The sequence below is a fragment of the Phascolarctos cinereus genome, unplaced genomic scaffold, assembly GCF_003287225.1.
Source record: "Phascolarctos cinereus isolate Bilbo 61053 unplaced genomic scaffold, phaCin_HiC Scaffold_726;HRSCAF=1367, whole genome shotgun sequence".
NCBI lineage: Eukaryota > Metazoa > Chordata > Mammalia > Diprotodontia > Phascolarctidae > Phascolarctos > Phascolarctos cinereus.
Window position 1 is genome coordinate 304138381 of NW_027556098.1, and position 22632 is coordinate 304161012.

The following is a 22632-nucleotide window of genomic DNA, read 5'->3' on the forward strand; positions in this document are numbered from 1 at the left end:
CTTCCAGCCTCTTTTAGATTGTTATATAGGAGGAAGTTATTTATTTCCCTTCTTTGACTAAATTTTAGATTGTCGTCCTTGCTGTTGTTTCCATCTCTGTGAACCCAAGTATCTTACAGAATTACTAATCTTGATTCTGTTAATAAGTAAAGCTGGCCGGCAGTTTTTCTTGAATTTACTATTAATTACACATCTTTAAGTGAAGAAGCCATTCAGAGAAATCTTTGTAAATGAGTGTAAAATCTACCTGGAGCCTATGCAATGACTAAATGACACATGTATGATAGATAGCCTAATCATGCTTTGACTTTCTTACTTAAAAATACCTAGTGTAATTTCTAAACTATGTCTAACATTGATATTATCAAAGAAGCCCATTCTCTGAGAAGGATACTATGGAATCCATCAGAAATCTGTGCATTTACTTACTAAAAAGGCTAAATAGAAGTTTTTCCTATTTATCAGTTGTTACTTTCCTTACTTAAACTCCTTAAGAGACATAAATTAGACTTGGAAGCTACTTAGGAATAAGCTGTTAATTCCGTGCTTCAAAAGTAAAGTTTGGTTTTTGTTTTTAGGAGAAAACTAAGTTTGTAACCAGAGATTTGTTTTCTGTTAGTGAAGAATTTCATTTAACACAAAAATGGGGCAGACACAACTGTGACTATTGTTTTTAACTCTCCACAAATTGCCAAAATACATTTCAGCAGCATTCACTTACATGTGGACCTATATGTCGAATAATGCAAAGATAGTCTTATTTGCCAGGTGCTTTATTTGACTATTTCTTTTTAACTTTTTACTTTCCCTAGAGTGTGAGCATCTTATCCGAAGGATGTTGGTCTTAGATCCGTCTAAGAGGCTGACAATAGCCCAAATAAAAGAGCACAAGTGGATGCTGGTAGAAGTTCCTGTACACAGACCTGTTCTTTATCCACAAGAGCAGGAAAATGAGCCATCTCTTGGGGAGTATAATGAGCAGGTCCTGCGGCTAATGCATAGCCTTGGAATAGATCAACAGAAAACCATGGAGGTAAAGGAGCCAAAGCTATTTTCTGATTTGATTATACTTGGCATCTCTAAACATAATGTGATAGATGCCTGGTGAGTATAAGTAAAATAGCACAAGAAACAGCGTAAAAGGCATTGTCCTCAAGTAAGTAGATTGGAAGAGAAGGCAGGTCAGCCATCTAAAGAGATCGATAGATAATAGGCAAGATAGCCAGAGTGCTGCATGGTACACAAGGAATAGGACAATCCAGAGGATGACGTCCAGTCTGTTGGCCACATCAGCTGCAGAAAGCTTGGGTGAGAGTGGTGGAGAAACCTGCGGAGGGGCTGTGATCAGCACTAACGTCATAAAGTAGTGAAGTGATTATGCCTTTGCACAGTGCCTAGCACATAGTAGGTACTCAAAAATGCTTATTTCCCTTCCTTCCCCCCCCCGCCCCCAGTCAGGACTGTCACCAGAATAAGTATTACTTAGTCTTCCCTTCAGGTTATATCAGTTTCCTTCTATCTGTTTACTTATATTATGTTCATTGTATCAGTCCCTTTCCTTGTACTTTCTACCTAAAAGTGAGAAGAGCTGCTAGAGGTAAAGACTTATACTTTACCACTCAGAAAAGAAAAAGATGAAAATTGGCAAGTGAATCATGGGAAGATAATTCCTAGAAGTTGGATAAAGTTATGTCTGTGTGTAAAAAGTGGTTGAAAAATGGATGGGAAATGGGATGGGGGGCCTTAGGCAAGAAAAGGGCAAAAAAAGCAAAAAAGAGAAATGAGAGGGAAAATAGAGGAGACAAGTGAACAAGAAACAAAAGGTTTCATTTGATTAGGAAGTTTTAGAAATCATAGAACTGAGAATTCATTAAAATGCTTACAGGTTATTTTGTTCCATCCAGAAAAGATACCATTTTGTTAGGCTACATGCATGCAGAAGACTTTTGACAACAATTAGTGAACCAGGCTTAAGGTATTTTTTGGAAGGTGAGAACAAGAAGGAGCTGAAAAATACACCTTTGGCTATTTTGGAGATGAAGACCCTCCCAGCTTTTCTTTCTCCACTGGAGCCCAGGGAAAAACTGTACTGTGGCTTTCTCATTTTCCCAGATGTCTTTCTTTGCCTATTCCTATAAGGCATCCAGAGTTGTGGCTTGAGGGGGGTGGAGGTCCTACAAGCTGGCTCTGGCTCTGTACTAAAAGCTCAACCCAGCAGTGACATTTCCCTGTCCGATGAAGCCATGAGCTAAAGGAGCAGTCAGTCTCTCTACTCCATTTGGGATGGAAAAATGGGAGGGCCAAGAAGTAAAAAACTGGGAGGGAGCTCTGTTTTCAAAGTATCAAAATGGTAGGACTACAAAAGCAAGAGGAAAAAATTATCTAAGAACACAAAGAGTATCGCTTTAATCTAGTTCCTACATCTTTTCCTCAAACCAAATAAATTCCAGAATGTTTTCCCAAAACTCCCATGATTCTTGATCTAGAATTGTTGAGTGGTTTGGGCCTATGTTAAGCTACAAAATTAGTACTGCCCAGGTCAAATTGCTGACTGGCCTGATAGGCATGAAGGTTGCAGCTGTAAAATGATTGAGACAAGGTTCCTTCATAAGGCTGAGACCTCATGCCCTTTTGCATGAAGAGTAGCAAGTTACCACTGATTGCACTTCACTTAAAGGAGCTAGTCAAATGTAGGGAATTGCTGTTTTCTCATTTGTACCCTGGATGCTTGGACTTCACTTTGAGGCATAATTCACTTTGTCCCCATTTCCAGAAGTACATGATTTTCCCTGATTCTTGAGGAAAATGTAGAAGCATGAACTTGATTAGTTATGGCATCTGGCCTTCAGATATTTGTTTTCTCCTTTTCAGTCTTTGCAGAACAAGAGTTATAACCACTTTGCTGCTATCTATTACTTATTGGTGGAAAGGCTGAAATCTCACCGAAGCAGCTTCCCTGTGGAGCAGAGAGTTGATGCCCGCCAGCGTCGGCCGAGCACTGTTGCTGAACAGACAGTTGCCAAGGTAACTCCTCATCCAGCTGGTGGTCTTGTCTGCTACAAGTGTAGTTATTTTGTACATGTTTTTTCATCAGCTAAGAAGGGGTTGAGATTTTACTACTTACATTTATATTATTGACTACAATACCTTTATATAGTTCCCTTGATTAGTATCTCAGAAGTTTCTCTTCCTTTCCCTTTTCTGGAAGGATTAATTGACTTCATAAATCCAAAAGGCTTCTTTTTTTCCCCTTTTAGGGATTTGTAATTTTTTGGCTTTTTTAATTGTTGTTGTTCACAATTGACCGAATCAGGAGCATGGTCTAGCTGTGGAGCACTGGATTTCGAGTGAAATCTGCGTTCTTTTCCCAGACCTGTCACTTACTGCATATGGGGCTGGCATCACTGGCCCTGCCTTACAGTGAGAAAAGGGCGTTGGTCACTGTAAAGTACCACATAAATTTGAGCTCTTGTTACATTTGGTATCTGGTTCTTCATTTCTCTGTCTCCTGATCATAATAATACATTACATTTGTGTAGCATTTTACAGTTTACAAACCACTTCAACATATATTATCTCCTTTGATCCTCACCACAACCCTGTGAGGTAAACAGTACTGGAATTAGATGTAGTAACTGAGATTCAGAAATTAAATGACACTTTGCCAAGGTCCCACAGACAAATAGTAGTAGAGCTGAGACTAGGACACACACCTTCTAATTTTCTTATCCAATACTCCTTCCATTTTGCCACCTTGCCTCTTGTTTTAATATCTTATATTTATGTACCCTTTTAGAGTCTTCAAGGTGATTTCTCACATCATTTCATTTGGACTCATAATAGCCCTACGAGTCAGGGAAGATACATATGCCCATTATAGGGGAAAGGTATGCTAAGGTTCAAAGAGAGTGACTTGCCCAGGGTACTGTGCTGTCTCTCTAAGCACCATGCCTGTAGTTTTGTATGTGTCTCATTCATTGGTCCTTACACAATATATAGAAAGAAATGAATATTCCAGTACTCAGATCCACGATCTCATCAATGTAGATATTCCTTCCAGGGATGGTAAGCACAGGTCATCCATGCCTACTCTTCTGAGACTCCCAGGTTTCTCTGAAACCATCCCTTTTGTCATTTCTTATAATGCAGTAATATTTCAACTCATCCATATACCATATTTGTTCAGCCATTTCCAAATTGTTGGACACCCTCTTTTGTTTCTAGTACTTTGCTGCAACAAAAAGAGTTAGTATGAAATATTTGTGTCCATATATGTCCTTCTTCTCTCTCTTTAGGACACATGCCTAGTGGTGTTATCATTTTTTTGGATAGTTCCAGATTGCTTTCCACAATGGATAGACCAATTAATAGCTTCACCAACAGTACCTTAATGTGTATGTTTTCCCACAGTCCCTCCAACATTTATCTGAAGCGGCACCTCACTTGTTTTGATTTGCACTATGCTAGTTTTTAGTAATTTAGACCATTTTTTCATAAGGCTATTGATCACTTGAGTTTCTTCCCTTGACAATTGATTGTTCATGTCCTAAAACCATTTATCAATTAGGGAATGAGGACCATCTTTTCTTTAGAGAGAGGTTTTCATATATTGCATATTTCACTTTTGTGTTCTATACTACCATATAAAATACTAGTGTATTCTCACCTTTTGCATCCGTCATCATGATGCCATGATACTTGTATGATAACCATTTCAAGGAACCAAATATAATGTTGCCTTTTTTTAAATTTCATTATTCCCAAACCTTGGAAAACACTTTAGAGTTTAACTGAGACTCATTAGGAATTCCTTGGAATTTAAATAATTAAGGTGTATCTATTAGAAATTTAAGGCCTAGTGCCCCAAAACAAATTCTGGAACACCAAGTCCAGCAAAAAGACAGGGTGAAACAAGATTTTAGCCCAAGAAACTTGGAAGATTGGCAAGAAAGGTCTGTCTCACTTGGGTAAAAGGGGAGCACAGTGCAAGCCAGGAAGGATCCCAACAAGCCAACAGCAAGCCCCACCTCAGCAAATCAGCAAGAAATCCTGAGCCCCAGTGTGGTGGAGCAGGCAAATGCCAACACCAAAACCTCCTACGTGCCTCAGCATTGCTAGAGGAATGGTCAGACTCCAGCTCCAAGAACATCCACGTGCTTCAGCATAGCCCTGGGCAAACAGGCAACCTATGGGGGCCAGAACACCAGGAGCTTCAGTGTAGCCCTGGGGAAATTGAGGAACAACTCACTGGCCTCAGCACACACCAGACACCAGCACTAGGACCCTGGCTCAGCATCAGGTAAGCTGCCAGACCCCTACAGCCTCCAGCAGCACCAAGCACCTACCCCACCCCCTCAGCACAGCACCAGACACGAGGGGCCTCCAAGGGCCTCAGGGCAACATCAGTGCAGCACCAGGTAAACAGCCAGGCCTGTAGTCCCTAGAATAAGAAGCCTGAGACAGTGCCCCTTCCACCCCTGGAGCAGAGCTCAAATTTTTAAAAAGGGAAAAGACCAAAAAAGATGAGCAAAAAAACAACAAAAAAGGAATCTGACCATAGAAAGATATGGTGACAGGGAAGATCAAGACACAAAATCAGAAGAGGACAGTAATGTCAAAACACCTATGGGCAAAATCCCAAAGAAAAATGGGAAATAGTCTCAAGCCCAGAAAGAACTCATAAAAGTGCTGCAAAAGTAGCTTAAAATTCATATAGAGAGGTAGAAGGAAAATTGGGGGAAAAAATGAGAGTGATGCAAGAGAATTATGAAAAAAGAGTCAACAGCCTGGAAAAAGAAAACAGCTGCTTAAAAATTAAAATTGGCCAAATGGAAAAGGAAGTATAAAAGCTAACTGAAGACAACAACTCCTTAAAAGTTAGAATTGGGCAAGTGGAAGCTAATGACTCTATGAGACATCAAGAATCTATCAAACAAATTCAAAAGAAGGAAAAAATAAAAGAAAATGTAAAATACCTCATTGGAAAATCAACTGACCTGGAAAATAGATCCAGGAGAGACAATGTTAGAATCATTGGACTACCTGAAAGTCATAATCAAAAGGAGGATCTGGACAGCATCTTTCAAGAAATTATCAAGGAAAATTGCCCTGATATCCTGGAACCAGAGGGCAAAAAGAGAATCCACTGATCACCTCAGGAAAGAGATCCCAAAACAAAAACTCCAAGGAACATTATAGCCACATTTTAGAACTATCAGTTTAAGGAAAAAAATCCTGCAAGTGACCAGAAAGAAACAATTCAAATATTGGGGAGCCACAATCAGGATTGCGCAGGACTTAGCAGCTGTAACATGAAAGGATTGGAGGTCATGGAACATGTTATGTGGAAGGCAAAGGAGCTAGGACTACAACCAAGAATCACCTAGCTGGCAAAATTAAATATAATACTTCAAGGGGGAAAAAATGGTCGTTCAATGAAATAGAAGGATTTCAAGCTTTCAAAAAGAGAAGATCACAGTTGAACAAAAAAATCTGATTTCCAGTATCAAGACCCAGGAGAAGCCAAAAAAGGGAAAAGAAAACATAAGGGATTCATTAGAGCTTAACTGTTTACATCCCTACATGGGAAAATGATACTTGTAATTCTTAAAAATTGAACCACTAATAGTACAACTAGAAAGAATGTACATAGACAGAGGATATGGGAATAAGGTGAATTTGAGGGAATGACAGACAAAAATAATTAAAGGATGAGAAGAGGAATACACTGGGTGGAGGAGGAAGGAAGGGGTAGAATGGAGTAAGTCATTTCACATGAAGAGGCACAAAAAAAACCTGTCACAGTGGAGGGAAAGATGGAAGAGTGGGCAGTGGGCATTCCTTGAATCTCCCTCTCTATCTTACCCAACAGGAAAGTAGGAAGGTTAGAGATTAAGGGGATTGGGACAGAAGAGAGGACAGACTGGGGGAGGTGGCAGACAGAAGCAAAACACTATCAAGGAGGGAAAGAGTGAAAGGAGAGAGGATAAATAGGAGGAAAAATAGGATGGAGGAAAATACAGTTAGTAATCATAACTGTGAATGTGAATGGGATGGACTCTCCCATAAAACTGAAGCAGATAGCAGAGTGGATCAAAAAACAGAATCCTGTAATATGTTGTTTACAAAACACACACACACACACACACACACACACATAGTAAAGGTAAGGGGCTAGAGCAGAATTTATTATGCTTCAGCTGAAATTTAAAAAAAAAACCAAAAAGCAGGAGAAGCAATCTTGATCTCACACAAAGCAAAACCAATTTCATTTTCACATCATTTTTGCAGCACATGGTTTCTTGCAGATGAATGAAAGCTGCTGTCATCATTGAGGATGGGAGTTCCTGAGGATGAGGTGGTGTTCCATTTCCCTCCTCAGCTTTCTCTGTTTCACTTTAGAAACCCTGGTTAGACTTTGTTAAAATTCCAATAAGATAAGAAAGGAAACTACATCTTGCTAAAAGATACCATAGACAACGAAGTAATACCAATACTAAATATATATGCATCAAGTAGTATAGCATCCAGATTCTTAAAGGAGAAGTTAAATGCATTACAGGTTCATGACCAAATGAGAGATGGAGAGCATTACAAATAGTAATTTTTATTGTATTAAATTAAAAAAACTTGTACACAAACAAAACCAATACAGCCAAGGTTAGAAGGAAGGCAGAGAGCTAGGAAACAATCTTTACAACAAGTGTCTCTGATAAACTCCTCATTTCTCAGATGTGTAGAAAACGGAGTCAAATTTATAAGAACACAGCCATTCCCCAGTTAACAAATAGTCAAAGGATATAAACAGGCAGTTTTCAGATGAAGAAATTAAAGCTATCCTTAGGCATATGAAGAAGTGCTTTAAATCACTTTTGATTAGAGAAATGCAAATTAAAACAACTCTGTGGTATTACTTCATACCTATCAGATTGGCTAATATGACAGAAAAGGAAAATGATAAATGTTGGAGAGGATGTGTGAAAATTGGGATACTAGTGCATTGTTGGTAGAGTTGTGAACTGATCCAGTCATTCTAGAGAGCAATTTGGAACTATGCCCAAAGGGCAACTAAACTGTGCATACCCTTTAACCCAGCAATACCACTACTAGGTCTGTATCCCAAAGACCTCATAAAAAAGGGAAAAGGACTTACATGTGCAAAAATATTTATAGCAGCTCTTTTCATGATGGCAAAATATTAGAAAATGAGGGGATGCCCATCAACTGAGAACTGGCTGAACAAGCACATGAATGTAATGGAATACTGTTGTTCAGTAAGAAATGATGAACAGGCAGATTTCAGAAAAACTTGTAAAGACTTGTACCAACTGATTCAAAATGAAATGTGCAGAACCAGGAAAACATTGTACAAAGTATCAGCAACATTGCGTGATGATCAGCTATGAATGACTCAGCTCTTCTCACCAACACAGTGATCCAAGACAAGTATAAAGGACTCACGAAAGAAAATGCTAGCTGTATCCAGATAAAGAACTGATAAATTCTAAATGTAGATGGAAGCATACTTTTTTCACTTATTCTTTTTCATATTTTGTTTTCCTTTTGATCTGTTTCTTTCACAATTGTGGACTAATAAGGAAATATGTTTTATATAATAGCACATGTATAACCTATATCAAATTGCCTACCATTTTAGAAAGGGGGGGGAAGGGAAAAAATTAAAACTCAAAATCTTGTGAAAATGAATTCCAAAACTTATCTTGACAAATAATTGGTGGGAAAATACCATTTTAAAAAATAAAAGAAATTTAAAGCCTATGTTAAATTCTTCACCTGTCAAATGAGAAAGTTGAACCTAGATGAACTTTGAGTTAGTTCCCTGCCAGGCTTAAGGTTTTGGAACCTGGTGATTTTCATTGCTAACACTTTACCAAGTAGGTAGACACTTCTGCGTATTTGTGGTGGTTTGTGAAAACAAGGTAGTTCTTTGGTTGTACCTCCCATCAGGCAATAGGAAAAACCATTTTAAAGATGTTTTTACTGCTTTATAAAAGGACTACATTAAAGAAATCCAATAAAATTTAGGGAGAAGTTTCTATTTTGGCCAGAATTTCACAGTAATTCAGTACTGTTTGCCTTTATTTAAAATTTTTCCTTCATCATACTAATGAGAGATCTAATTGTGTACTAATTTGAAGAATTGTCGAGTACCAGTGAGATGATAGAGCCAGCACATAATTAATGTGACCATATTGCATGAAAAGGAGCTTGCATTTCATGGAGAAATAAATCCTTTTAGAAACTGATCATTTGTTCCCTTTCATTCCCTCAATAGAAAATGTACTAGTCATACTTCCCTAAGTTCTGGCTGTCCTGACAATCCTTCTCTGCTGTTCTAAAGTGTCCAGTGTGATGAATGTTCCCCTAAGGTTGTTCTGTGTATCCATACAATCTGTTTACCTAAACAGATAATAGGAGACCCATAATCCTGTTCCTTCTTTAAAATAGCGTATTCCACGTTCCATAGGAGCATTAAGGAACCCCTATTCACATCACAAAGAATAGACACTCTCTTTCCTACCTTGTCCTCTTTCATTCCTTTCTTTTCCTTTCCCTCTCCCCCTCCCTTTCAATTCCTCCTCCTGTTTTGAAAGAAGTATTACTCATACCAGTTAGCCTAACATACCCAGCAGAATAGACATAGAAGACAGGAGGCAGTCAGAACCACTGGGAGCATTCTGAAGCAAGGTCATTTTTCCCTGGTGGTTACACTGTTTACCTGGGTGTAATGGAGATATGTGAGATAAATCTCATTGTCTCATGGGTGAGTAAATAGTCTGTGAATGAATATTTTTTTCCTACCTCTGCTTCCCCTTTTTTTGTTTTGCTGACTCCATCCATAGCCACAGAGATAGATATCTTATCTTCTACCACACAAAAATAAAAATATAAAAAACAACTTGGGATATTTTCATAGCCCTGCTCAAAATGTCCTCTGCCACCCTAACAAAATCATGTCCCACAACTTGGAACTGTAGTGAAGATCAGAGACCAAAGTCCAGCATTGGGACAATTAATGTGTCAGGTCATTTCAGAATACATATATGTACCTTATTAATGCTATACCTATTAGACCTTTCCTCTTATTATATAGGAGGGAGAACAGTCTACCTACAATTCCAACATTTGATTATTTTTTAGTTGTACTCAAAGAATATTCTTTTCTTGAACTTTTTTTGTTTGTGATAAATTGTGTTTATTTTACTAAAATACATTCTTCTTGTTCTGTAGGCACAAACTGTTGGTCCTGCAATGACCATACGTTCCCAGAACATGAGACTGATGAGGTCCCCCATTCTTCCTCAGACATCCAATGTGGAGGCCTTTTCCTTTCCCAGTTCTGGATGCCAGGCCGACGCCACATTCATGGAGGAAGAAGCAGTTGATACGCCAAAGGTACAGCGTGTTCTTGCATAGTTCAGAGCCAAATTCATGGGAGATTTGGTTTCCTCACAGCATCCAGCAATGGCAGTTTGTCAGTGGCACAAACTGGAGGGTACTACAAAAAGAACCCATGGAAAAATACTAGTCATGTGCCTCTGCATTAATCAATGAGGTATTTTCCTACTTTGGAACTTTTCTTCTGTGCCCTAATAACTGAAATTTCTGTAGCACTTTTAAGTTTTGCAAAGCACCCTGTACATCTTATTTTATCTTCACAATAGCTCCCTGAGGGAGGCACTCAAGTATTATTATCCCCATGTTACAGATAGGGACACTGAGGCTGAGAAGTTAAGTGATTTGCCTATGGTCACATGGCTAGCCAGTGTTGGAGGCAAGATTCAGACTCGGCTTTTCCTGACTCCACATTCAGTGCTCTATCCACTATAGCACTTTGCTCTGAAAAGCCTTTCCTCTGTTCCTTAAGGATCCATGTCCCTTCTCATTGTCCTTTAGTGAGTTGTGGGGTTTTTTTGTTTTGGGGCATTTTGAGGGCAGAGAGAAGCAGAAGATACTTCTAAATACCTGGCCTTCTTTATTGTTCCCACTATTCTCTGATTGTCTTGTGGCTGTAAACCCGTGGAACTGTCTTCTTGCTAGTTAAATAGATGAGTTGGTCATACTCGAAGGAGATGAGTTTTTGCACATGTGCAAATGACATTGCTTTTCAGATGGAGAGCAGACAGTTTGATGCTAGGATGTGAAACAGGAATGCAATGTTTTTGACAAGATGTAACCCTGAGCTACTGCTAACAATTAGAGGTTATAATGATACTACTACAAACACTGCCATTTTGGGTGATAGATAGGCTTTTCTTTCCCTACTCTTTCACCCTTAGAAGATTTGTTTGTCTGCTTAGCATGCTGTTCAGTGTACTCATGAACTGTTACTACCTTCTTTCCCACTTGGTTGGAAGCCATCTTATTCCATTTGTTTGCACATTTGAAATCTGGACATAAATTGGGAAGGGGGAGATAAGAGGCCCCTCAAAAAAACTCATCTATTTTGAAGCTCTGAGAAAAGACAAACGTAGGGTATTAAAGTTTCACCTGTGGGAGCATCAGGCCCCAAACATACAAATGGGACACTGTCTGCATTATTATTTAGAGTGAGCAATTATTTTAAAGCGTGTGAATTTTTTGTAACTAGGGAACAAAGTGGAAATGACTAGGGGGAAGATTCAGAGTGCTCCTTAATGCTTTTATATAGAGAGAACAATTTGAGAGTCCTGGTATAATTCTGCTATGCAAACCAGCTAGGTCTATTTTTTGCCTGTTATATTTTTGTTAGCTTGTTCGTCTCAGCTTCTTCTCCCTAATACTGCCTCCTTTGGGACCTATAAATCACTACACATAGAAACTGTTAGAGCCTTAGAAAACTAGAGTGAGCTGAGTCAGCCAGTGACACACTCCTTGCTTCTTGCAGTGCTTAAGAAGAGGTTGGATGGCCATTTGTTGGGGATGGTAGAAAGGGGATTTGAATAGAAGGTGAAATAGATGACCCCGACATCTGTTCCAGTCCTTCGACTCCACGACTCAGATATGACTACAGCTCATCTTTGTGTTCAGCTTGATTGATGTGGATTTAGTTATAACATTTTCCACCCATTGTATTTTTAGGAAGCATTTCATAACATCATATATTCCCTAATTTCACTTCTGTCCTCAGTAACCAACATTTATAGTAAATTTCAAGGGGACTGCGTCTCCCCATGATCCTTATTGAGACCTGGGACCTTCTTTAAAGGTATGAGACCTTTCAGGTTCCAATCCCAGAGAAGCCAGGATAGACCTTAAGGAGTCTGTGTAGTGTGAGAGATAGAGCCCTCTTAATTTGGAATTAAAGGACCGGAGTTCAAATCCTGGTCCAATTTTGTATGTATAACTTTGGAAGGGGGCAGCTAGGTGGTACAGTGGATAGAGCATCAGCCCTGGATTCAGGAGGACCTGAATTTAAATCCGGCCTCAGACACATAACATTTAGTAGCTGTCTGACCCTGGGCAAGTCACTTATCCCCGTTGCCTAACCCCCTCCAAAACAAAAAATCTTTGGAGAAGTCATTTCACCTACCCCAGGCCTCAGTTCTGTTATTTGTGAAATGAGTAGGGTTAGACTAGACAGCTCTGAGCTCCAAATCCCATGATCCCTTCTCATCCAAACCTTGATTATTTACAGCTGTCTAAAATATGCTAGATAGACTGCATAGGCTGTTAGGGAATTGTGGTACTTTTTTTCAGTATCCTCCATCTGCATTGATAATATTCATGATGATTATTGTGATGGCAGATTGCAAGTGATGTTTTATATAGGTTTTAGTGTTTGCAAAGTTCTTATCATTACTTCAACTAAGGCTCACAGTACCCCTGGGATGGAAGTATTTAACAGGTATTATTATCCCTATTTTACAGGTTAGAAAACTGAGCCTCAGAATTAAGTGACTTGTGCATGTGTTTGCCTAGCCATTAAGTGTTAAAGGTGGTATTAACCGCCTTACCCCAGCTTCAGTATTCTGTCTACTTTGCTGCCCTACATTCAGGTCATCAGTCCAAATACTCTGGACAGTTGGGAGTAAGTGAGCTTAGGATCATGGTAAAGGTAGCTACAAGCGGACACTGAAAACTGATACTTTGTCTCATTTAGAGTTTGTAGAATGAATTTTGGGGTTGTATTTGTTGTTTCGGAGGTGGTGAGTGCTGCAAAGAAGTATTTCTACATATTTCATAATCCCTTCCTGTTTTCATTTTGAGGGGACCACAGAGGCCAATAATAAGATTTTGCAAATCACCACTCCTCTTCTGCCCGCCAAAAGGGGAGAAATTGGGCCATGAAAATGTGTGGATGGTGATGAATTGTCAGAGACAACATTGACATTTGTTTCAGAATGCAGTGGTACAATGTAGCTTTTTTATTTCCACTATTTTTGTTGGCTATAAATGATGCTATTGATTAGTGCAGGAAACTCTTATTTTTCAGGCATTCTTTTTTATGATAGACCAAGGAGCTTTATCCCTTGTCAATAGGGGCACTGACTGTTGTGAGTCCTGTTTGTGCCCTAAACACTTAAGTGACTTCTGTGTACATAGTTTCTTATAAGTGTGAATTGACTTCAAGGAGAAGGAAAAATGAATGCCTTTCAAAGTGTTAGAGATCTCTCCAGCCCTTGTTACATTTCAGAATGCATGCCTGAGGCAGCAGAGATTGTTTCCTAGACCAAAATATTTCATTTCTAACAGCTGATATTATACAAAAACTGCCAGCCATTTTTGCCACAGAATGTCCCAAGTTTTAAAGTATTGGGAAGAAGGGAATCCCAAAGTGCCGTGGAAAGCATTACTATACTCCGCTTCATCTGATCGATAATCAGTCCGGATGCCAAGTGAAGATGCCTTTCATTCCCAAAGTTACACAAGCACTTTTTATTGTTGCTGCTGGTTACAATGTTACAATGTGTGATGATGTTACCTCTGCCCATTTTAAGATGGTCTGTGCCAGGCATAGTAACTTCTCGTGGCTCTTGCCAGTCTGGCAGAGGAGGGAAGACTAAAGAAGAGCATGAACCAGGCCTCTGACAGTATACTTAGAATTCATAATGCTGCTCCCTCCATAATGGCATGAGATACTGGGAAGAAAGAGTACAGGAAGACTTGGAGTCAGGAAACCTGGGTTCAGATCACACCCCTGACATTTACAACATCCTTGAGCCTCACTTTCTCCATCTGTAAAATAGGGCTAATTCTTTCACTGCTTACCTCACAGTGTTCTTTGCGGGGGCGGGGGGGAGTAAGCCTTATAACTCTGTATAAATGGAAATTGTTATAACCAGATTGAAGACAGGCTGAGATTAGCCCGGTGTGGGGGTGGGGCATGGGAAGAAGCTTCCGGTGGCACAAGCAGCTGAGCTATAACCAGAGGCTGGTTGCCACTTTTTAGCCCATTCTGAAACTGGAGCAAAGCCCCAAGGCATTGAAGAATGTCTTCTGCCAGTCTTACCACCTTGTCATTTAAACAGGTGTTACTGAAAGGAGAAGGATATGGTGCAACAAAAAGCAGATTCTGAAGCGTGCTGATGAGAGCAAGAGTTTATTCTGGCTAATCTCTCCACCATAGCCTCAGGTGGACCAAACTGATTTTATAAGGAAATGGGTTAATCATACATGAAAACACTCATTTCCCAAAATCCAAACAGTAGTTAACTAATGCAATAAGAGAGTATCTTTTCTCAGAAAATCTGGTGAGCACAAGCTTTTCCTGGGTCCAGTTGGTGTGCCATCAAGTTGCCTTCTTCCAAAGATGACCTAGGGCCAGGTGGGCAAGAGTCTGAGTGCCAGAAAGAAGGGACAGTATGAATGTCTGCTCTTTTAGGAAGCCCAAGCTCATTACTAAATGCACGTCTGTCTTTTAAGTACAGCAAATCTGTTGCTGATCCTTCATTCTCAAAGAGGACCAATGACATCCTGAGGGTGATGTCTTGACTTGTGCACAAATTAGATTTAAGTGAGGTTAGATAGAGGTGTGCAAGCCATAGTAGTGCCTGTTCAAACCTGTCTCTGTCATCCAAGAAGCAAAAATTAGAAGCTGCTTTTCTCCAGGAGTCACAACAGTGTGTAACAAATTTTTGTGAGTGTCCAAGTGGTTGTAACAGATCCACTGTGATAGCCACATCAGTCCCTGCTCACTAGTAAGATTTTGGTAGAAGTTATAAATTAAACATTGTTAAACAGCAACATATTTAGTCCTTGCCCCGCTCCCTGGTCTTTGCACTGTGACCTTATTTTCTTCCTCATCTTTGTGTCCTTGGAGCCCCTCAGACAAAGTGGGGGCTCAGTAAATTGAATAGTTATGTTCCTGGACAGTGTCAGAAAACTGAATCAGTAGAGTATGAACAGGTCTCAGAAGCCAGAGTGGGAGTTACAAGATGCTTCTCAAGCAGCCACTTGGTTCTGAAAGACCATGAGCCACCCAAGAAAGGGAGAAGCCTGGGGAAAGTCCAGGCTGGGAATAGAAGCGGCTGTCAGGGTGAGAGTTGTGGGGTGCCAGGGACTGGGCAGGCCCTGAAGAAGCACTTCTTTTGAAACCTCACTTGACTTCTTCTCCAAGTGCTCTTTATTTAAAATGCTGTTCCCAAGGATGGCACAGCCCCAAAGCTATTTTCGTGGCATAACCTCTGCACAGGCAAACAAAGGTCTGAGTCACCCAAGTCTCCCTCTCCAAATAAAGAGCCTAAAATTCCTCCACAATGATTGGCTACAGGCAAAGGGAAGTTTCTGGCACAGGAAGGTCCCACGTCACCTCACATATGGGTCTGTCCTGCTTCCAAAGGAAATAGTCATTCTACACCGTCTTCCAGGTGAAAGCGTTGCTTAGAGCTGAGTCCCCCCGTGACTGGCTATTCCTCAGAAGCTGTTCTCAGGGTATATATGATCACACAAAGTGGGGGGATGGTTTGAGTAACAAGACAAAGACTTGCTTTTTCTTGGAGATTTTACCATCCAGGCGAGAGTCAGACTACAGCTTCCTTCTGCATGCTTCTATCTACCCTGCAGTAGAGCTTTCAAATGTAAGTGGGCTTTCTTGGCAACAGCTTCTAAAGGCTTGGCTCCACCATGCCAGATTCTCACCTCTGAGCAGGACTGAGCTAATCTCTGCTGGAGGTGAGATGTAGATTATTGCATGTGTTGTCTGTAGAGAATGAGTTCAGTGCTCTGGCATTCATTAACCTCTCCCGGATCTGGGGGCATGTAAATCATTTATTATTCTATAATGGAAGGCACTGACCATTTACAGTATTATTCCAGGCCTTTGTTGTGTTTCCAGCCACCAGGGAGAATGTTCACACTTATGTACCGCAGGCACATGGGGCCAATAAAAGCTAAATCCAGTGGGCAGGAAGTATGACTGTGGGCACAAAAGTGTGCTGGGAACCTTCTAGAGTAGTTTATGACTTTAAACCATGAAGAATATTGCAGGTTCCTCCTGAACAGTACAACAAATGAATTCTTGTTCCTCACCACTGCTTCGCTTCTTCTCCCCCTTTTCTCAAAAAAACAAAAACAAAAACCTGGTTAATTCCAATATGGAGTGCCTCTGAGAAGGCAGACCCTCAGAAAGAACAGCCTCAAAGAAGATGCCAGTTTGTGGTGGAGCAGGCCTTTATCCTGTGGAGAGATAGCACAGCAGTGGTCTCACCTGAATCTTTGGTCCTGAATTTTCAACGAAACGCCATAATGAGGATTCCATATTTCACTCAGTTTACAGTTTGCTCCAAAGTCTGTGCCATCTTAGGGCAGCCAGGTGGCACAGTGAATAGAGTGCTAGGCCTAGAGTCAGAAGGACTCATCTTCCTGAGTTCACATCTGGCCTGGGACACTTACTAACTGGGTGACCCTGGGTAAGTCACTTAACTATGTTTGCCTCAGTTTCCTCATCCACAAAATGAGCTGGAGAAGGAAAGGGCAAACCACTCCAGTGTCTTTGCCAGGAAAACCCCAAATGGGATCACAAAGACTCAGGCATAACTGAAAAATGACTGAACAACAACAACTGTGCCATCTTCTTTTACAGAAACATCTAGTGTTTCAACAGAGCAGCGGCTGATGAATTTCACTCTTACATTCTTGATATTGTAGGTGAATGGTTGTCTGCTGGACCCAGTACCCCCCATAATGATGAGAAAAGGATGCCAGTCACTGCCTAGTAATATGATGGAGACCTCCATTGATGAAGGAATAGAGACTGAAGGAGAGTCTGAGGAAGACCCCAGCCATACATTTGATGCTTTCCAGTCGACACGCTGTGGGCAGAGACGTCACACACTGGCCGAAGTGACCAATCAGCTAGTCATGGTGCCTACCACAGGTAAATGCTGGGATAGGTATCAGGTCAGACCTTCACTATTTAAATTGTACCTTTACCACCTGAGAGTTGTGGGTTACATTTTCTAAGAATCAAGTCCTAAGTTTTAGTCTGTTTCATTTTTTATGTAGCCCAGATAGCAACAAGATAAAATCCTAGAACTTAGCATATCAGCACCTCTTAAGGAGTTCCCATCTGCTGGTCCGGTCCCCATTATATTTGTTCTCAAGTTTAGGGGTTGGGAAAATAGTTCATTTCATCCCTAGAAGATTTAGCCTAGGAATGTGAAGTTTATGAAACTGTTGGTTGATTAGTTAGCTGGCCCAAAGAAAGATTTACTGGTTTTGGTTATACCTTTTTGGTTGGTTCTTGAAGGAAAAGTCTTTTCTGTGAACGACCACCCCTCCTTGGGCAGTGTGGATTCTGAGTCTGACATGGGATCCACTCAGAGGGATCTGAACTTCCTAGAGGACAACCCATCCCTGAAGGACATCATGTTGGCCAATCAGCCTACACATCGCTTGACACCTCCTTTCCTAAGCATACGGCCTGCCAATCCAGCCATGCAGGTGTTGAGCTCACAGAAAAGAGAGGCTCACAACCGGTCCCCGGTCAGCTTCAGAGAAGGCCGAAGGGCATCAGATACCTCTCTCACACAAGGTAACTCTTCTTTTCTTTACTTTTCTACCAGTTTTACAATTATAAATGATGGGAGCTAAGTGGGGCTTTGTAATTGTATTTGTTAAGTTATTTACAAAAAGGCCTTGGGTATTCAACTGGGCTTTTTGTTCTTATTTTTTTTCTTCTTTTTAGGGCTTGTAGCATTTAGACAGCATCTTCAGAACCTGGCTCGAACCAAAGGCATTCTTGAACTGAACAAAGTCCAGTTGCTATATGAACAGATGGGCTCGGAGGCAGAACCTAGCTTAGCATCAGCTGCTCCTCAGCTCCAAGACCTTGTCAGCAGTGCCTCACAGGTGGGTATTGTAGGCCCTTTAAATAATGCGTGCAAATCCAAGCACACCATAGTCCTGGAAACAATACTTTAAACAATTCTTCCTTCTGTCCAGAATCTTCAGGTTAGCACCTGAAGGGTAATCCAGCCTCCTTCTTCTTGTTAGCTTAATATCACTAAAGCCACCTACAGAACTAAGCATTCCTAACTAAATTCCACAGCTAAGACCTCTGGAGCCATAACTTTTTCATACAAAAGGGATTACATCCCCATACCATCCTTGTCCTGTCTTATCCACTAAATTCTTAACTTTTATTCTCTCGACCCCAGTGATGATGAAGCCTCAGCTCCGTAAGCAGTCTACCTTTTCCCATTTGTTCTTTCCATAACCACTTTCATGGACTCCCAGATTCCAATCCAGCTCTTCCTGTTCCTTCCATTATGCTTTCTAGAACTTTCTATCATTAACAAACTTCCCCTCACATTGGACTTCTTCCTTTGGTGGTCCTTGCCACTCTGGCACTGATAAGGACCTGGATTCCTCCTCCCTTTCTTCTCTGCCCCCCAAAGATATTGCATTCCTGGCTGTCTTTTCCAGTGTTGGATATAATTTCTTTGATAACCTTGCGTTTTCTGGTCCAAGAGGAGTAGGTGTAAGCCTTGCTTCCTATTACCATTTTCAGACCTCTCCTGCAGCTTCTCAGCATCCTTACCTCCAGCGAAGATCACTCTATCCACATATACCACCCTAGCCATGTCCTCATGGAAGTCATCTACTGGTCTCCAAGTCCTTCTGTCTTCCTTCTCATGAAGTTCAGTACCTGGCTTTTCTCTCTATCCCATTCCCTCTTACCATGTGAGATGTCTTCATCATGCAAGTTGATGATCCCTTGTAGCTCCTTTAGGTCCAAGTTCCTTAGTCTCCTTGACTGGCCTAACCCCACCAGGGATGATCACGCCCTTCATCTCACTATTGTCCATAAGTGTTCTACTTCCAGGATTAAGAATTTTTAAATTCTCCTATCCAGTTATGACTTTTTATCATTTCCTCCCTGTCATTCACCCTCATCAGGACTCTTAGCTCTTCTTCCTCTCAGTGACCTCCCAGTCCATCACCCATGATCTGGCTTCACATTCCGCTTCCTTTCCCAGTCTTAAATCTAGAATTTACCCATCTTGAATTGCTTGCCTGCTTATCTTATTGTTGCTAATACCCTGCCAATCTTAAACCCTGTGTAACTACCATAGACCTCCTCTTCTCCTACTCATATGCTGCTGACATTAACTGGAGGAAATCATGTAACCATACTCGAGTCCACTACAGACTGGCCTTCACTACACCAAAGCAATCTTTTACTTCTCCCTAATTGTCTCTAACAGATTCTCCAGAACAGCTATGTCACACCTTATACTCTGTCCTCAAGCTTCCTATTTGACTATCCCCACCATTATCCTTTTCAGGAAAGGACATAACCTTATTCTTTACGAAGGAAATAGAGGCTGCTTAATCACCATGAACACTGTCTTCTCTCCTCTACATTTCAGAATGTCTTGGTGTCACTGCCCGTTCTTTCTTGCTTTTCCTCCAGTGTATGAAGCCACCTTTCCACTTATACCTTTGATCCCATTTCCTCCCCGACATTGTCCCAAAAATCATTTCTTTTCTCCAGGCTTCCATCTCTACCTTTCTGTTGGCTTCTTGTACAATGCACGTAAACAAGCCCAGGTCTTCACTATCCTTAAAATTTCTGACTTGACCCTACCATGCCCTCAGATTCTGACCTTCTCTCTCTCCTTCCTTTCTCAGTTAAACTCCTGGAAAACAGGCAGCTGTTTGCTCTCATTACTTCCTGTCTTCTCCCTTACTTCTCTGCCCCATGCAGTCTGACTTCTGATCTCATCACTCAGCTAAATTGTTCTCCCCAAAGTGACCATAACGGCCAGACCTCATTGGTTTTTTTCTCAGTTTGTGCTCTTTTTTGCCTCTACCACATCTGAGCCTATTGACAACTCTCTCCTCCCTGGATTTTTGTGACAGTGCTCTCTCTTTGTGCTCCTTCTAACTGTGGGTATCTCCCAAAGCTCTGTACGGGGCTCTTTTCTCTCACTACACACTCTGGCTCCATTATTTTATCAGTCCCCATGAGTTCACTGATCATTTATGTACAATTGACTTCCAGTTAACCAGAAAGCATTGAAGTACCTACCATGTGCTACACACTAGAGTTACAGATAGAAAGAATAAGACAAACCCTGCTCTGGAGGAGCCAACATTTTAATGGAGGAGGCAATTCCATCTATAAATATTTACCAAATATAAAGAGTATGAATACAAACAAATACAAGATAGAGGCACTAGCAATTGGAGAATTAGGAAAGGCTTCCTGTAGAAGTGGCACTTGAGCTGGATTGTGGAAGAGGAGAGGGATTCTGTGAGGTGGCGATGAGGAGGGGGAGTGCATTCGTGCCGTAGAAGACAACCAGTGCAAAGGCCCAGGTGTGGAATATGGAGTGCCACGTGTGAGGAACACAGAGCAAGCCAGTTGGGCCAGATTGTAGACTTAGGGAAGGAGGGGAATGCACAGTGCAATTGGAAAGATAGTTTAGGATCTGATTGTTTAAGACTTTAAAAGCTAAACAGAAAACTTTAAATATTTTCTTAGATGCAATAGTGAGCCACTAGAGTTTATTGAGTAGGGAAATTACATAGTCAGACCTGTGACTTAAGGAAAATCACTTTGTTTGCTGTGTAAAGGATGAATTATAGAAGGAGAGAGATCTCAGGCTCAGATACCTTTTAAGAAGCTAATGCAGTAATCCTAGCAAGAGGTGATGAGTTCTTGAGTTTGAATGGTGGCTCAATGAGTCGAGAGAGAAGGGGATCAATATGAAATATACGGAGGTGCACTGACATGATTTGGCAACACAGGGTATAGGAGAATGATGAGTCCAGGATGACAACAAGGCTTGAAAACTTGAGTGACCAAAAGGCCTGCCCTCCAAAGTCCTGGGGAAGTTTGGCAGAGGAAAAGATAATGAGTTCTGGTTTCAACAAGTTGAGCATGAGGCTTGTGCAAGACATCCAGTTTGAAATGTCCAGGAGTCTCTGATAATGTAGGACAACCTCGAGGGAGAGGACGGGGCTGGATAGATCAGTCTTAAGCCATCTGCATACAGAGCATAGTAATTAAACACATGGGAGTTGATGGTGTAGGTAGAAAGTATATCCAATGCTGGAAAGGGCCCAGGATAGAACCTTGGCATTGAGCCATGGTTAAAGGGGAGTGATATAGCACATGAGCCAACCAAGAAGACTGAGGAATGGTCAGACTGGTAGGAGGAGGAGAATCAGAAAGTGAAGTCCTGAAATCCTAGAAGAGAGGAGGGAATAGGCTCAGGAGGGTGAGGAGGGAATAGCCTCAGAAGGGTGCTCAGCCCTTCACCTCCAGCTCCCTTCTTGCCTCTCCCTCTTCAAACCTTTAGCTTCTTTCAGTGCTCAGTTGATGCCCCCTAACCGCTAGTATTCACATATAATTATCTCCTCTTTAGGATCATGAGATTATAGATCTAGAACTAGAACTAGAAGTGACCTCGGAGTTGGATGTTAGAGTCCAACTCCTTCCTCTTACTGACCAGCAAACTGAGGACTTGCCCAGAGTCACACAAGCAGTAAGCATCTGTGGCAGAACTTGAACCCAAGTCTTCTGATTCCAAAACTAGTGTTCTTTCCCCTGCACCAGGCTACCTCCATTTATTTTGCACAGATGTCATATTTCCTCATATATGGGTGTGTTATTTTTCCTCACAGAATATTAGCTCCCCAAGAACAGACTGTTTCATTTTGTCTTTGCATTCTCACTGCCTAGCAAAAGCTCATCCCTTAGTATAGATTTAATAACGCTTATTGGATTGAAGGCATGAGTTCAGTAACCCCCCCAGACCACCTCTGTCAGGGAGAAGGTGTAGAGCAGTATTTCTCAAAGTGTGGTCTAGGGATCCCTGGGGACCCCAGGACCCTTTCAGGGACTCTGGGAAGTGAAAACTTCATAATAATACCAGGAAATTTTAATGTTTAATACAGTGAATAATGATAGATATAATCCACACAAACATTGGCCCCTTAGAGTCCTCAGTAATTTTAAGAATGTAAAGGTATCCTGAGACCAAAAGGATTGAGAACTACTGATCCCACTGTGTTTTATTCTTTGTTGACTATTTTTAAAATTTTATAGGGTTGAACAAGATACAGTTTGTCAAGAATCTTCCAATAAGGTGTTTCCCATGCACGTATTAGCATCAGACAAGATTCCTTAATGGGCACAACAGAGATGTCATTGACAGTCAGTCCTCTCATTATTAAGAT

At 41.0% G+C, this 22632-nt stretch overlaps 1 protein-coding gene across 1 annotated transcript in view; it reads left to right on the forward strand.

Moving 5' to 3' along the window:
* The window catches only part of SIK2 (salt inducible kinase 2), a 165581-nt gene that overhangs the window by 133563 nt on the left and 9386 nt on the right, over nt 1–22632 (forward strand). Inside the window, exons 7-12 of the mRNA XM_020989792.2 lie at nt 813–1033; nt 2872–3024; nt 10252–10416; nt 17089–17317; nt 17690–17974; nt 18128–18291. Of these exons, the coding sequence (XP_020845451.1) occupies nt 813–1033; nt 2872–3024; nt 10252–10416; nt 17089–17317; nt 17690–17974; nt 18128–18291 (1217 nt within the window). The remainder of the gene's footprint in view (nt 1–812; nt 1034–2871; nt 3025–10251; nt 10417–17088; nt 17318–17689; nt 17975–18127; nt 18292–22632) is intronic.